Source organism: Netta rufina (assembly GCF_964035555.1).
Source record: "Netta rufina genome assembly, chromosome: 17".
NCBI lineage: Eukaryota > Metazoa > Chordata > Aves > Anseriformes > Anatidae > Netta > Netta rufina.
In genome coordinates, this window is record NC_140141.1 from 11,656,205 (window position 1) to 11,672,068 (window position 15,864).

Below are 15,864 nucleotides of genomic sequence, written 5' to 3' on the forward strand. Positions count from 1 at the left end.
GCCCAGCATCTGCAGCCCCCAGGTTCTTCGTAGGGTCCCTCCAGCTCAGATGGGTCGGGCTCACCTCCAGTCTGCACCCCAGGCCCTGGAGGTCATCAGCAGTGCGATGGATGTGGCACCACCACACCTCGGCATCACCAAGGGCTGATTTTTCTGCAGAATGTGACTCTGAGTCCCTTTTCCAAGCATCTGCTGGGGCCTGCAGACTCTCCTCCCGCTCCTGCTCCTGGGTTATCGCTAACAGACAGCTCCACGTGATACACAGTGCCGTGTGGAGCTTGTTTTATGGTTTTCAGACTCTGTTGATTTGTGGACCCCTAAACAATTTCCCCTGCAGCTGTGATCCCCACTAAAAAGTTCATCCTTAGCATAAATAAACTTGTTTATTTAACCTCATCCCACCACTCTCTTAGACATACATAAGACTTTGACCTCAAGGAAAGGAACAGCTGAATTCCATCACAAGAGGAAGCTGGAACATGGGACAATAACATGGAATAATGGAATAAAAAAGTAACCGAGCCTTCCGCTCTCCCAAGACCAAGCATCTCCTGCAGCCACCTTCCCTGACAGACCAGCCAGAGGCTGGGGCAAACACAGATGAAGCGATGCCGTGGATATGGCCAGGAGGAGCTCCTGGGATGGTGCAGAAGCTGCCCAGCAGCCACCAGCCACCGCCTGCAGCAGAAGTGATGAGCGTGGTGCTGAGCCCAGGGTGGTGGGCCACTCCTGTACCATATGGCACGCAGGAGCCCAGTGCCCCACGGCTGTCCTAGAGCAGAGGCAGGGGCAGCAAAAACCCACCAGCAGCACCAGGCGATGTAGTCCGAGCACGGGGCGACCCCCGGCCCTCCTCTCCTCCGCCAGCGCTGTGAAATCGGTGTTCTTCCCACCTCATCCCACTTTCCAAAACTGAAAGAGGAGTCGTTGGGTTGGAAAACAGCACATTTGTTTTGGCTTGGCCAGAGAGCAGCAATAAAAGCAAGCCCGTTGCCAGCAATTCATTTCCTATTTCAGGCCCTACCAAAAATAAACTCTTAAAAGAAATTCAAATGAGAATGAAATATGCATGAGACAGCGAGCTCCCGGGATTATATAGAAAGCTCTCTCCAAGCACTCGCCGGGAGGGGAGCGGTGGTGTTTGGTGCTGAGGAGGGATTGCGAGGGGTCTGGGACACCCCAGGGGCTCAGCCAGCAGCAGGTCACAACCCAGGGAGGGAGGAGGTGTCCCAGGGTCCCCATCAGCCCCCATCAAGGTGCAGCTCAGGGACCCTGTGCCACCAGCCCTGGATCTGCACAAAGCCCTGAGCCCTTACAGCCTTCTCTCAGAGATGGCAGAACCTTTCCCCAGCTGTTTGCATCCAGCTCTGCCCTTTCTCCATGCACCAGATGCTTTCTGGTTCCTCTTTGCGTGCTCCTCAGCCCTGCACAGCCAGAGGTTTGCCAGAGCAGCAAGGCAGGAACACCAAAGCCAAATCCCGAAACCTGACCCAAAATGGGGAGGTCCAGCTGTTTCAGAAGCACCCCCTGTCCCCTTCCTGCTCACCCCATGGAGCAGGGGCAGCGTTCCCTTGCGGTCCAGGGCACCAGTTCGTCCCTGGTCATAACAAAATGCAAGCAGCAAGCAGACAACTTGCAGCAACTCCGGTGCTTCTGGGCCGATCCAAGAGCCTGAAGCTTTATGACAGCGCTGGAAAGCTCTGGTCGGCATAATTTAGGAAAATCCCTCTTTTGTCTCGTGGAAAGTGCGAGTGCGTTCACATCCAAGCACTGTGAGCGGGAGAGGCAGAACAAGTCGGCGGAAGGCAGGCAGAGGCATCTGCAGCGCCGCTACCTGATTTATCCCCGCGTCTGTGCTGGCCTGGCTGCAGCACGGCACGTTGCAGAGCACCCGTGCTTGTTTAGTCTGTATGGGAGCACAAATCACGGCACTATGTCATCGCTCTGCCAGGGTCTGGATTTCATTAGGAGCCACATGATCGGCTCAGGCTGCTGCTCGGGGATGGCCGCGCTCCCCCTGCACTGCGCAGGACGCGGAGGCAATGACTGGGGCACGGCACGCAGCTTGCTCCTTGCCTTCAGGTGAGGGCCAGCAGTGGTGGGACAGGACTGCAGCAGCAGGGAGAGCGCAGAGAGCAGCCCGGCAGTCTCCACAACGTGGGGTGGTCTCCCTGGGACGTCTGGAGACCCTGACGATATGCTCAGGGCAAGGGAGAGTGCTTGTGAGCGTGCCCTGGGCCTGAGGACGGAAGGGGCTGGCTGCAGGGCTTGCAGCTTTCATAGCCCTTGCAGCCCACTGCATCCTTTGCATCCTTTGTGCCACTCACAGCCCTTGCACCCCCCGGAGCCCAGTGCATCCTTTGCACCCCATTGTAGCTCTTGCACCCTGCACGCCCCTTGCAGCCCCTGCACAACTCCCAGGCAGGCCTGCGTGCTTCTCCCTCTCACCCACCTCCTTCCCAGGTACCCTGCAGCGACCCCAGAGCACCCAAGGCAGTGAGGAGCCCAGAGCATCCCTTGCAGAGTACTTGGGATTGTAAGAATGAGTCGCTCAGTGTCACCCAGACCTCCTGAGGGGGGTCAGGGACACCCCCTCAGGCTGCTGAGTCCCAACCAACATCAGCTTGTCCAGCTCTCCACCCGCTGTGGTACCTCCAGCCCCAGGCAGGGCAGGGCTGCAGCCCCCAGCTGCGTCAGCCTGGATGTTTCTCGTGGCACGAGCTGTTCAGCTCCAGGGAAGAAAGCTCTGGCATGAAGACCCCATGCTCCCCCCCAAAAAATAACACTCAGACCAGGCAGGTAGGATCCCCCTAAATCCAGATCTTATTTTAGCTACAGCTCAGGCTGAAATTCCCCGTTCGGATGTTCAGCTCCTGAGGCCATAGCAGGGGAACACACTCACTCCGCAGCACTTGTCAAGTTTGGATAAATCCAGAGAGCCTGAGGGGGTGGCTGTGAGGCTCCCACCAGTCCCCCCCCTCACCCAGGGGATGAGTGCCAGTGAGGCTGAGGCCAGCTGAAAGGTTACAGTGGCAGGAGGAGGAAGGCAGGGAGCAGGGGCTGGGTGGCAAAGCCACCACCAAGAGCGACCACACGGAGCAGAGCAGGCGGGCAGCGAGCACAGGATGAGAACAGAGGGGTGAAGGGACAGAGGGACAAGAGGGGGATCTCAGCTGGGCACAAACCAAGCTCGTGGTGGCCAGCATGTCCCTGGGCAGAGCTGGTGCCGAATCCCCAGTCTCTGTCACGGCTAGCCAAACCCGTAGCCGTGCCTTGGAGAGGAGGGCTGCGGGCAGGTTGCTCTCCGAAATGCAGCCCTTCTGAGCCCAGAGGATCTGCATCACTTCCCCTCCACCTCTACCGAGAAGTCTTTGGGCTTCTTGCTTACAGCAGTAAAGCAACATCTTGTGCAAATGCCGCAGTGCAGCTGCCTCTTTTGGCACAGCGGGCTGCCCGGTGAAGCCCTGCAGCCGTTCTCAGTTCCAGCTCGGTGACTCAGAGCCACAGCGATGTGGCTGCTGCCCCGCGGGGACACCGGGCTCTGGCAGCCGTCCCCTGCGGATGGCTCTGCGCTCAGGTTTCTCTGGAGGATTGCTCCTAATTGCAACGTTCTCCAGTTGCTAAAATGAGTCGTTGCACTTCATGCGCGTACACGTTTCGCTCCCTCTGCCTTGCCCGTTCAAATTGGGATCTCAGCAGTCCTGCACAGGCAAACCTGCCCTTCGGGGAAAGGTAATGACCAGACTCCCTGCCCTAAATGTGCAGGGAGCACTGGACACCTGTGCAAATAAAGGCTGGGGACCTCACTGCCCTGGGAGATGTGTCCTTGGGTGAGTGACCTGCTGGGAGCAAGGTGCTCTGGCAGTGCTGCACCCCATGGGAGCAGCCCTGGGGCAGTGGCAAGACAAGCAGTTCTGTCAGCACAGCATCCCTCAAGCCCTCTGGATGTCCCTGCAAGCCCCGTGACTCAATGCAAGGCTTTAGGATGCACAGCCACACATGGGAAGGTCCCACACTTCCTCATCCCATGCTGCACCCCCTGAGCCCCCTGACCCTTGCCCCAGCTGCTCGGGAAATCACTGCTGATGCCCCCCACCACCTGATTGAGTACTCCCACCCCAACGTGAGCCCACACCTCAGCTCAGGGCATGCTCCTTGCCCATGTGCGGTGCCCTCATCCCCATACCCAAGGTCTCACGCAGCCCCCCAGCAGGGCCCTGGCCCCCAGCTCCAGCTCCATCCCCCTGGCTGGCTTGCTGCAGCGCCTGCCCCGCATCGCTCCGGGTGCCTCCCAGCCCAGCACAAAGGCAGCGTTGGCCCCAAGCACCCCGAGCCCGCTGCCTCGTGGCGTGCACACCGGCTCAAATATCCGCGCCGGTTCCCACAAGCAGCCCAGCCTTTCCAAGACAGCCTGAGAGCTGGGAGGAGACAGCGCCCCGAGCCTGCCAGACTAATGAGAAGCGCATGGGACCCACATCTGTTAGCAATTGAGCAGGGAGCAGCGTTGGGAACGGAGGAAGCACATATTTCCTGCAGCACAAAGGAAGGGAGAGGAATGTCCACAGCAGAGCAGAGCAGCGTGGGGGCCCCAGGGTGCAGGGCCCTCCCACACACGGTGACTCCAGCCCCCTCCCTCCACCAGCTCAGCCAAGGCTCCTTCGATAGGGGTTGGGGCATAAAGGCACAAGGGGCATTAAATCCGCAGAGGGTCACAGCGCCGATGGGCTGAGGCTCCCCCTAGAAACACCACTAGAAAGAGGGTGGAAAAGACAGAGCTGGTGAAGCAGCTTTATGGGCTGGAGAGTTCAAGACAGGGGCAGCTCCATGACAAGTGAGACATGCTTGGGAGAGGGACAAGGCAGGCTGCATTCAGGGCTGTCCTCAGCAGCAGTGGGCCCACACGTCTGGTGCTGGTACCGGGTGGAGTCCTGGCCCCACTACAGGGCAGGCGAGGCTGCTGAAGGGTTTGCAGGCTGCATGGCCAGAGGATGGATGCCCTGACACAGCCAGAGAGAAACAGGCCCCTGGCACAGCAAAATGCTGTCTGGTTGGGATGCAGGTGGGGGAAGGGCAAAGATCGAGACATCCAAAGTTGCTCAATTCCAGCTGCATCTCATCCCAGGAGGAAGCTGATTCAACAGTTCAAGACGGTTCAAGTCCCTGCCAGCTGGTGCACAGCAGGAGCCCTGCTCTGCAGGGCTGTTTGTGACAACCTTGATGGCATGGGGACACCAGAGCACGGGCCACATCACAGCCACGGCCACGGCCACCTCCAGGGCTGTGCTGATGCAAGGCTCCAGGCTGTGCTCAGCAGCCCACCGGTGGCTGCTCGAGCAGAGCTGGTGCAAGAAGAGCGCAGCAGCGAGCAGTGCCAACGGCACAGCCGCAGCACGCGGGGAGCAGGAGGCTACAAGGACCCAGCGCAGGGATGGGAGCGCATCACAGCAGGGCTCCAGCCCTGTACAGCTTGCTCCAAGTGCCCAAACTCGCACATCAAGCAAGAGCTGTTATTAAATACTTGTGGCAGAGAATGGTAAGGTTTTGGGGGCTGAGCTAATAGGCTAGCAGTGCTTTTATGCTGGTATTCCATGCTGCCCCAGCCGGAGCCAAGCACCACGGCTAATACCTTTTAATTAAAAGCCCGTGTTTTCCATTCCCTGGAACCTCAGCAGGCTGTAACCAGCCGGGCTCTGCGCCACAGCTCTGCCTCTGGCAGCTGCAGCTCAGCAAAAACGGTTTGGCAGCTCCTGAGAACGGGGTTAGGAAAATGTAGGTTGATTTGCTTGTTAAAAATACACTGCAGCCTTTTCCCAGAGACACTGCTGCACCGCTGCAGCCAAGCAGGGGAAGAGCAGGACAGACGGACACAGCAGAGTTAACTGTACAAAGCATTGGTCTAAGCAGCCCAGAGGCAGAGGGATCTGTAATCAGCCCACCAAAAGCCTCTCCAGGACCTGGGATTTAGGGATCACCATCCTTGGGTAGAAATATGAGGCAACCAACCAACCAAAAAAAAAAAAAAAAAAAAAAAAAGGACAATTTATATTCAGGGACATTCTAGGGACGCCCCATTTCTCTGGAGAGGCTAAGTATTCTTCTCTAAAGTGGACATTTCTACTCCCCTCGAATATACAATGCAGTTCTTGTAAGCTTTGAAGCAATATTAAATATTACACTTCTTAAGCTTTTTAATGCATTTCAGTGTATCTTTCATTTTGCTAACTCAAGTCAGGAATCTCTTCATGTGTACCACTGAAATTAATTTGAAACTCAGCCTTGCAAGAAACCTATTAAATATTGATCTCATTACCTGCACAAAAGTGCTCACAAAAAGAAAATATTTTCACTCCAACAGTGCATTTGAAGTTGAAATGAACTTAATAAATTCCATGTGTTTTAAGAAATTAAAAGAGCGAGGATCTGAAGACATTTCCCATACCCTCACAACACAGCCATAGCAGTCTGATCGCTCCCTCCTCAATGCTCCCCTAGTCAGTCCTCAAACAGCTTCCTCGCCCTTTCTTGCTCCAGCATTGTAACAATTATAACGATTTCTTTAACAAAAATACATCCTGTGTTTTTGTAGAGAAGGAAGGGCAGCAGCTCCCATTCAGGGAGGAGGAAGAGTTCTGCACTCTCGAAGATCAGCCATGGTTTCTGGGCACTGGCAGATGCTCAGCACCTTTTGGTCCCAGCAGAGTGTACCAACAGGCCTCAGAATGGCCGCATAGCCATTGCTGCCAAGCTCACATACCTGACAGCAGCGCTGAAGATTTTTTGACAGATGAAGTGATTGGAAACATTTCTAACAGCCTACACGATGCAGCACTGGGATACTTTGAATGCGCTCTCCAGTACTGGGCAGCATATGAGACAAACCAGGAGCTCACAGAAAATGTGTTCTCATTTTTGAGAAGGGCTGTCGGTATCCTGAACCGCTTTAAAATACACCTCCAGACTCCAATGCTTTGGTGTTTTATTTTGGTTTGGTTCGGTTTTTGACCTTGTTAGCTCTTTACATTTTGAACCACCCCCAGAGCAGCACCATAGCTGTCCCCAAAATAACCGAGCAGGTCAGGGCTCATTCCCACAGCAAGTGTGTAACAACAAGCAGCTCTCAGAAAAACTTCCCTGTTTCTGGGGTTTGAAAACTCTGTGGTAATCAACGAGAAGGAAGCACTTGTCTGTAAGTCCACAGCTATTTTCTTAATGATAACAAGCTGAATATGAGCCAGCAGCGTGCCCTGGGCCCACCGTACCCTGGGGTGCATTGAGCATGGCATTGCAGTCGGTTGAGGGAGGTGATTGTCTCACTCTGCTCTGCTCTGTGCAGCCTCACCTCGAGTACTGTGTGCAGTTCTGGGCACCACAGTACAAAAGGGATATGAAACTGTTGGAGAGTGTCCAGAGAAGGGCTACAAAGATGGTGAAGGGCCTAGAAGGGAAGATATATGAGGAGTGGCTGAGGGCACTGGGCCTGTTCAGCCTGGAGGAGGCTGAGGGGGGGGACCTCATCAAGACCTACAGCTTCCTCATGAGGGCAAGTGGAGGGGCAGGTGACCTATTCTCTGTAAACACCAGTGATAGGACCCGCAGGAATAGTGTCAAGCTGAAGCAGGGGAGGTTCAGGCTGGACATTAGGAAGAGGCTCTTCACCCAGAGGGTGGTTGCACACTGGAACAGGCTCCCCAGGGACGTTGTCATGGCACCAAGCCTGTTGTAATTTAATCAGTGTTTGGACTGTGCACTTAGTCGCACGGTCTGAATTTTTGGGTAGAACTGCGTGGAGCCAGGGGTTGTGCATCAGTGATCCTTGTGGGTCCCCTCCAACTCGGGATATTCTATGATTCTGTGATTCTATGACTCTGCGCCCACTTGGGCGCAGCCGGAGCTCGGGCACCGCGCGCCTCCGTGCCGACAGGGCGCGATATCGCGCGATATCACCCGATATCGTGCGATACCATCCCTCCGGCTTCCGCAGGCCCTCGGCACTCGGGAGCTCCCCGACGGGGCCCCGCCAGGCTCCTCCCGCTTCGCCGCTGGCGCCTGCGCCGGGGAGCGGAGGCCGGGGCCGGGGCGGAGCGGGGCCGAGGGGGGCCATGGAGCGGTTCGGGGGCGGTGGGTACGAGGCGGCGGCGGCGGAGCTGTCCCGGCAGCAGGAGCGGCATTACCGGCTGCTCTCCGAGCTGCAGGCGCTCGTGAAGGCGCTGCCAAGGTGTGTGGGGCGGGACAGGTCGATATCGGTATCGATATCGGTATCGATATCGGTATTGGTGCCGGTTCTGACCCGCACCGCACCCCGCCAGCTCCTGCCAGCAGCGGCTGTCCTACACGACGCTGAGCGACCTGGCGCTGGCGCTGCTGGACGGGACCGTGTTCGAGATCGTGCAGGGGCTGCTGGAGATCCAGCACCTCACCGAGAAGAACCTCTACAGCCAGCGCCTCAAGCTGCACAGCGAGCACCGCGGTCAGCGGGGTGCCAGGAAAGGGCTGGGGGGGGTGATGGGGACACTGGGGGGGTGATGGGGACACTGGGGGTCGAGGAGGGTGATGGGGACACTGGGGGGGGGGGGGGGACACAGCCCTGTGGCAATGAGGGTAGGTGGTGGAGGCACTGGGGGAACTGGGTGAGCTGGGGAGGGTCACTGAGGAGGGGGGAGGGTGATGGGGACACTGGGGGTCAAGGAGGGTGATGGGGATGCTGGGGGGGTGGTGGGGACACTGGGGGTCGAGGAGGGTGATGGGGACACTGGTGGGGGGAGAGGGTGATGGGGACACAGCCCTGTGGCACTTTGAGGGTAGGCGGTGAAGGCAATGGGGGAACTGGGTGAACTGGGGGGGTCGCAGAGGAGAGGGGCCTGGGAAACCAGGGGCTGCACGGGGAGGCTGGGAAGCCAGGAGTGGGGCTTCAGAGCGGAGCACTGGGACACTGTGGGGACAGGGCAGGAGGGAGGGAGGAAGGAGGGGATGTGGTAGTTGCAGGGTCCTGACCCTGTTCCCCAAGCAGGGCTGAAGCAGGAGCTCTTCCACCGGCACAAGGAGGCCCAGCAGTGCTGCAGGCCGCACAACCTGCCGATCCTCCGTGCCGCCCAGCAGCGGGAGATGGAGGTAAGGGGCGAGCAAGCAGGCACAGTTTCCCTCGGTACCCTTCACAATGTCCCCTTCCCTGGGACTTACGGCTGTTTTGCTGCAAGGCTGTGCCTAGCTGTCCCACCCAAGGAGCTGTTGCTGTTGCAGGGGGCGTCACAGCGCTTGGCACGTCCAAAGGGTTTATTTAGTCCTCCTTGAAGCCTTGGAAGCTGCCAGCCATCCTGTCTGGCCATGCTCACAGACCCCTGGGCTCTCTGCTCCAGCTGGATGGTCCTCTTTCTGGCCCCTTTGACCCCTCAGTCCTTTCTGACAGACTAGACGACTGCCCGAGGCTATTGCTGTCTAGCGCAGTTAGAGCCCAGACCTGATCTGACAATTATGGAAGCTGAGGAACCTGCTCTAAAAGAGCAAGGCCTTCTCCACAATATGCTAACGAGTCTGTTTGCTATATTACAAGCTTAAGCCTGCATCTGGATAGACAGCAAGCTGATGCAAAATATAAACATGCATAAAATCTACCACTATGTGTTAGAAAGTGAGAAAGCAGAGAACACTCAAAACTCGTGTTTTACTTAGTTACGCTGATAAGGAAGAAATAACCTAAGATAACTAAAAACAAAAATTGATTCTTAGTGTTTCTCAAGGCATTTCTAGAAAGGATCTTCAGCATGAGTGGTAAATTCAGTCCCAAGGGGCTGAAGATCATCTTACCTATACATTATAAAACTGTCTCTATCTTATCACTAAAGTAAGGGAAATTACAAGTAGCTAGTTTTCTTAATTCATATAATTGAAATGTATGCATGAAATTACTTTACTACGTGTAAGGCAAATGCATAACTGTTTAAAGGTAAGCTATTTTCTGACCTTTGTACATAACAACCGTGGTGTTAGAGCTCACTGTTGGATCTTTTGTTTTCACTTCCCTTATTTCTTACTGAGATGACTAAAGCCAGTGTGGACCTATATTAGACATTCTGTGTCTGCATAACTTTTACTTGCAGCATAGCAATAAGTAATGATCTATATTGCTGATTCTAAAGCATTTTTAATATTGTATTTGCTCAGTGGACTTGATTCACATTAGATCATAATCATCCATATTATGTGTTTTGTTTTTCCTTGTATTATATCATGCACAGCTTCCTACATTTTTTTACCTTCCCCATGCCTTTTTGTGTTATTAATTCCTCTGTCAGGAGGAAGTTACTGAATTTACTTCTTCCCTTTTATACGTGCTGTTATTCTCTGACAGAATAACTGCTCTGTTATTCTAAATTCTGTAGAGCATTTTGGGAATAGGTCAGTAATCTTAGCAACAATTGCTGCATTTCTAATCAGACCTGCTCTCTGTGGTTAAAGGTTTTGAAGACCAGTTCTTGTGGAATAGCTTGGGACCAGTCACACAGGAGGGATAATTCAAGTTGTAGTTTCTAGATGTCCAGCTTCCTAATGGAATCTGTAGCACTTAAAATCTGGCTTAGCCTACCAGCCACTTGAGCTGAAGCTTATGTTTAAGCCTTACTTTCTCTGAGTCTTTGGTACTTTTCTGTATGTCTACCCTAAACACTATGCAGGTAACTAAATCTCATTTAAAGAGATTTTCAAGCCTTTTCAAGCCCAAGGACTGGCAAATCACTTCTTCAGCACAGGACTAAGTGAAGACAGTGGTGTGGTACCTACTCCTTTGCTCCAAGGCCATAAGGAGGAAGGAAAGTCCTTGGGGAATGTGGGAGCCAAAGGATTTGAATCTTCCACAGACAAGGAGTATGAGCCTTCCAGACTAAAGAATTTATAAACACGGAGTTTTCTTAGGTTCGTGGGATAGTTAGTGTTGGAAGGGACCTCAGGAGGTGTCTGATCCAAACACCTGCTCAAGGCAGAGTAAGCTCTGAGGCTGCTTCAACTTGTTCACAGTTTGTCCAGTCAGGTCTTTGAAACCCCCTTTGTTTGGGTCAGGCCTTTTGGAGACAGCAGCTGATATTTTCATGCTACAGGACTAAGGCCACTGTCATTCAGATTCTGGCTTTTCCACAGAACTTGTGGAACTTGTCCTCCCTTTCAGATGGATCTGCCCAGGCCTTTTAAACCACAGTTGTTGACACAGGAAATCCCAGACCTAGTGACTTCTCCCTCTCTGTGCAGTGAGGATTATTTATTGCCCTGAACGTCTCTAGCTAAATGCTTGCCTTTGTTTACCATGTTACAAAGGAGCAACATTGCGTGGGTAAAATGTTTAAACTTGTCATCTAGTCCTTACATGAGAAGGAGCCTTCCTTTATGTTTAGAGCAGATTTGGTGTTTCCTGACTTTCCCTGTGTCTTGAGAAGGAAGGCTGTTTTTCAGTGCAGCCCAGTAAGATTTTATTGCCTTAGCAGTGCACATATGTGGCTTTTTGTTGGAGCTGGGCTCTCCTCAACCCCTGCAATCCTTCTGCTTTGTTCTGCCCTCTCTAGAAGTGTTCCTTTTAGCCAAGTAGGTTGATATTTTCTCCATAAGTGACTAGCCAAGCCCACTTCTGCAGCTAGCAGAATATAGTAGCCTTTGTAGAGCATGCTCTCAACACTTGATTTCCAGTGTGCCTCTGAAGTAGCAAATGATCACTGTGTTCCAGCTAGAGAGGATAACTTACACCCCACCGTTACACTGTGTGTCTGTGGCAAGTGAGTTTCAGCTCTGCCATCCTGTGCTTAGGCAGTGAACTCATACCTTTACATTGCTCTGTTCTTCTATTCATTCTTCTGAGGTAATGCAGTTTTCTGCAAAGGCAAGGCAGGAGAGATCTGCTGGTATGGCTACTTGGAAAGTGTTTGTTTGATGATACCCTTCATCTGCCAGAAATAGAGCCCCAGCATAGTGTAGTTCCAAGCAAAGCTTCAACTTGCTGTGGTCCATACAAAATAAGCTGACTTTACTATCGCAAAGCTAGGAGTTGAGGAGCTTGACTCCTTAATCAATAAATGGGAACTGGGTCTGCTGTAAAGCTCCAGCTTTGTACATGTTTGTGCTCAGAGAACGTGGAAGCATCTGCACTGGCTGTGTGGTGATTTTCTGTGGCTTGTATTACTCCTCCAAGTCTTCCATCAGTGCTGCGAGGGATATGTGTTTTTTGGACTACGGACTTCTTTAGCCCATGTGCTACTGGAGTACTCAGCTACATCCTGCTGCTCCTAAGGAAAAGTTATTCAGATTGTGATCTGTTGCTCGTGGTCTCTTTTTTAGCCTCAGAATGCACATAAACTAGGCTAGTACCAGCTGTTTCCCTGCTCTTTCATGAGAGGTAGCTTGCTATAAGGCATGGCAGTCACTCAAGTAAGATCTGAGGCCGTGCTTGCTGCCCTCTACTGTCCTTGGAAGAGTCTAGCCCGGAGTTTAGAGTCACAGTTGGAATTCTCGAGGATCTAGTAGCTCTTTGGTTTTGGTAAAAGACTTAGAGATGAGAAAAGTATATGAGGAAGGTGAATAATCCACTCTTCTGCTGCATATCATCACCTCAGGCTGTGGAGCAACGAATTCGAGAGGAACAGCGAATGATGGATGAGAAAATTGTCTTGGAACTGGACCAAAAAGTGATAGACCAGCAGAGCACTCTGGAGAAGGCTGGGGTATCAGGCTTCTACATCACCACCAACCCACAGGTAGGTTTGTGGTTAAGCAGCGAGTGTAAGATCTGGCAGTGCTCTTGTGCTAACAATTTTTTTTAATTGATTTTTTTTAAATCTTACTCTATTAATGAATTCTGAATTGCTGGCTCAAGAAGAATGATCAGTCCTTTGCCTCATCAGCTGATGTGTAATGTGCTCTGGGCAGGCCAGGTAGTGGGTTTGAAGCAACAGAAACCCGTTAGAGAGGGCAATATCCCCAACCTTCTGCAGTGTTTTTCCCACTGTGGATGGAAGAAACATTGTGCCAACAGCCTGCAGTCCTGTGACCCTGGAACAGGTCCATGGAATACTGAAATAAATGGATAAGTAGGTTTGTCATTTTTGTGATTAGCTTAGCTATATAAATTGCCTTCAATAATTCTTATTTTTTTAAAAGGCATCTCATTAATTCTTGCCTGTGACTTACTGGAGATAGTTGTATCAGACTGTGATAAGAGAATTGTTCTATGTTTCTCCAGTGCTCTTAAAACTTGAGAGCAGTTGCCTAGCTTTTTGTTGTTGTTGTTGTTTTTTTTCTTCTGTTTTCCAACACCACAGGAATGGAAAACTGAAAATTCCAGTCTCATTATGATGCCACTGAAGTTTGCAGAGAATGTGGGAACAGACTATTCTTAACTGTATTTTTCAGCTGATTAAATTTAGCTTTGATAAAAACCTACTAGAGAGAAAAGTTGGCTTACACTAAGTTAGTTAAACAGCAGTTTTCTAAAACTCACAAGATTCCTGCTCGTGTAGCCTTGAATAAGTCCCCCTTTTTTTTTTTCTTATGCCACTATTACTCATACTGAAAGCAGCTCTTTGTCTCCCCTCCTGCCCCTACCTTTTATGTCACTTTTGTAAGTAGTAACTCTTACCAGGGTTCCTATTTGCTGTTCTTATTTATGTTTGCCTTTATGGTAGCTGGTAAACCAGATCTTGACTCGCATCTTTGAATGCTGCCATCATACAAGAAATCACTGATGAAATCTGTTGTTCTTCATACATTTCCATCAGCAGATGTGTTCTTCCCAGTCTGTTATATAAACTTCCTGTTTATGCTGTTGATATATATATATATATATTTACAAAAATAGGTTTTTATTTCCATAACGTAACATCTACAAGCCTGTGTCACAGAACCAGGGTTTACTGAATTAGATAACCTGCCATGTGCAGGGGTAATACAGTCTGTTTGCTAAATGGCTTGGGAGATAAATTTGAGTGAAGAACAAGCAGATGGCAAGGGGAGTATAAGGAAGCAATAAGCTGATGCTGGTGATTATAGGGGATGGTGATCTCAACTCAGTGGCAGTCACAGAAAAAGGAGTTTCTGAAGAATGAAAGAGAGGATTGTATACACCAGCACAGCAGTGTGTTGCATGTACCTTAGAAGAAACCAGTTGGAAAGCACACAAAGTATTTCCTCCTGCTTCCTTCCCTTGTCTCCTGTAAAAGGATCAGGCACTGGAGTTGCTGTTCAGAAACAATGGAGGGGAGCTGTGCTTACCTGGAGAACCTCCCCCAGCATGTGTGGCTCTATGTGTGCAAGGGGACACTGCTGCTCTCCTCCACTGAAGGCTGTGTCGTAGAAAAGGGAAAACCTTCAAAACTGGCCAGCCTGACAGCCCTCACTGGATTTATTGTTCAACAACTGTCAAGAAGAAAGAACCTTTTTTAACCAGTAACAATTTGTAAAGCACTGGGATTCCTGATGCAGCTACAGTTTGCAGCAGATATAAGTTATTAATGCCTTGTGTTTTGTAGAAACACTTAAGATTAAGCCCTTGTTTTGCATCTGCAAGCTTTTTCTCTTGTTCCCTTAGGACTACTCGTTCTTGAGTGGGTGGTACAAACCAGTCCTTTCTGCTTCCTGCATAAGGGTATGGGATCATTTTATTCTTGCAAAAATATCTTTTTTTGCTTTACAGGAGCTGACTTTACAGATGAACTTGCTGGAACTGATTCGGAAGTTACAGCAGAAGGAATCTGAGTCAGAGAAGGCCTTCTCTTGAACAAGCAAATCTGCTGTTTACTTTCCAGAGTTTTCTTCTGAATTCCCTCTAAAGAATAGGCTGTTAATGCATTTGCTTTATATTATATAAGGAAGGGGTTACTGGTCTGCAGCTGTAGAAGAAATAGCTGTGTCCCTTAGGAAACCTCTAGAGATGGGAGAAGCAGACCTCCAGAGCAGAGTCTGAAGCTGAAGAGCTTCAGACTGCCTTTCTACTCCTCAAAACAAGATGCATGTTGCAGTTCCTGCAGCATTGCAAAGTGTCACTAAGACAAGAGGTGACTGAGGGCGTTAATCTGCCACGTTACAGCCTGCAGTGTCACTGAGGCAGTCTACTAAGTCGAGAGAGACTATTGTAGGCATCAAGTCAGCAAACCCAAACCACTGATGTATGGATGTTCTCTGTTATCCAGGGGAGTGAAGCTGAATTTGTGAGGAGTGTAATCTCCAAATTACAATCTCTTCTTCTGAGTCAAGGAGGAATGAGTGTCTTCTGATAAGGGGTGGAAGATGTGAGCAGCTGTCCTATCAGACAGGAAGCAAAGCATTCCAATACCTTCCGGTGCAGCCTTAGTGTGCAGATAGCTGGCGGGTGGGGGAGAAAAAAAAAAGTTTATCTACAAGAAGATGCATTTGTGTGTGCTGAGGCAGAAACGACATCCTAAACAGGCAGACCCCTTACAGAGAGACATTTAGGCAGTTAACAGTATAGGCTTCTCCTCTGACTTTTATTAAGGGAGGCCTCTGTCCACCTGCACTGGACTGTGACGTGATGTCAGTGGTGTTTCCACCCGAGTCAGATAGCAGAAAAGGCTTCAGAGCTTTTGCTTTGTTACTTCAAAACAGTTTCCAAATGGATAGAAATAAAATATTGTGTACAGCCTCCTGGGGCTGCAGCTTTTTTAAATGTCAGCAATCACACAGTTTTTCCATCCTTGCTAGATAAGCATGGGTTTGGGGCTTCACTAGATTAAAGCTAGAGAGCTGGGGAGTTCCTAAGAACTTTTAGGGCTGAGCTGATTTACTCTTGGTTGCATCCCCCAGACTTGGTCCACAGGAGGAGTCTGAGCACTTGCTGAGAGCTTGGTTAAAAGACATTGCACATCACCTGACACCAGC

At 51.2% G+C, this 15,864-nt stretch overlaps 1 protein-coding gene across 1 annotated transcript; it reads left to right on the forward strand.

Annotated features, from left to right (window-relative positions):
- Positions 1 to 8,087: 8,087 nt before the first annotated feature.
- LOC311216076 (protein DGCR6) lies at positions 8,088 to 15,628 on the forward strand. Its single transcript, XM_084297619.1, has 5 exons — positions 8,088 to 8,215; positions 8,307 to 8,467; positions 9,008 to 9,108; positions 12,588 to 12,728; positions 14,663 to 15,628. Exons 1-5 carry the CDS (start codon positions 8,100 to 8,102, stop codon positions 14,744 to 14,746), a joined length of 603 nt encoding a protein of 200 aa, XP_084153745.1. The 5' UTR covers positions 8,088 to 8,099; the 3' UTR covers positions 14,747 to 15,628.
- The last annotated feature ends 236 nt before the right edge of the window (positions 15,629 to 15,864 follow it).

What these genes read in the sequence shown, in the direction of transcription:
- LOC311216076 (XM_084297619.1), top strand. Translation starts at nt 8,100, where the DNA reads ATGGAGCGGTTCGGGGGCGGTGGGTACGAGGCGGCGGCGGCGGAGCTG. An exon ending in CCCAGCAGCGGGAGATGGAG is followed by an intron (nt 9,109 to 12,587) that starts GTAAGGGGCGAG and finishes TCATCACCTCAG; the next exon opens with GCTGTGGAGCAACGAATTCG. An exon ending in ACATCACCACCAACCCACAG is followed by an intron (nt 12,729 to 14,662) that starts GTAGGTTTGTGG and finishes TTTGCTTTACAG; the next exon opens with GAGCTGACTTTACAGATGAA.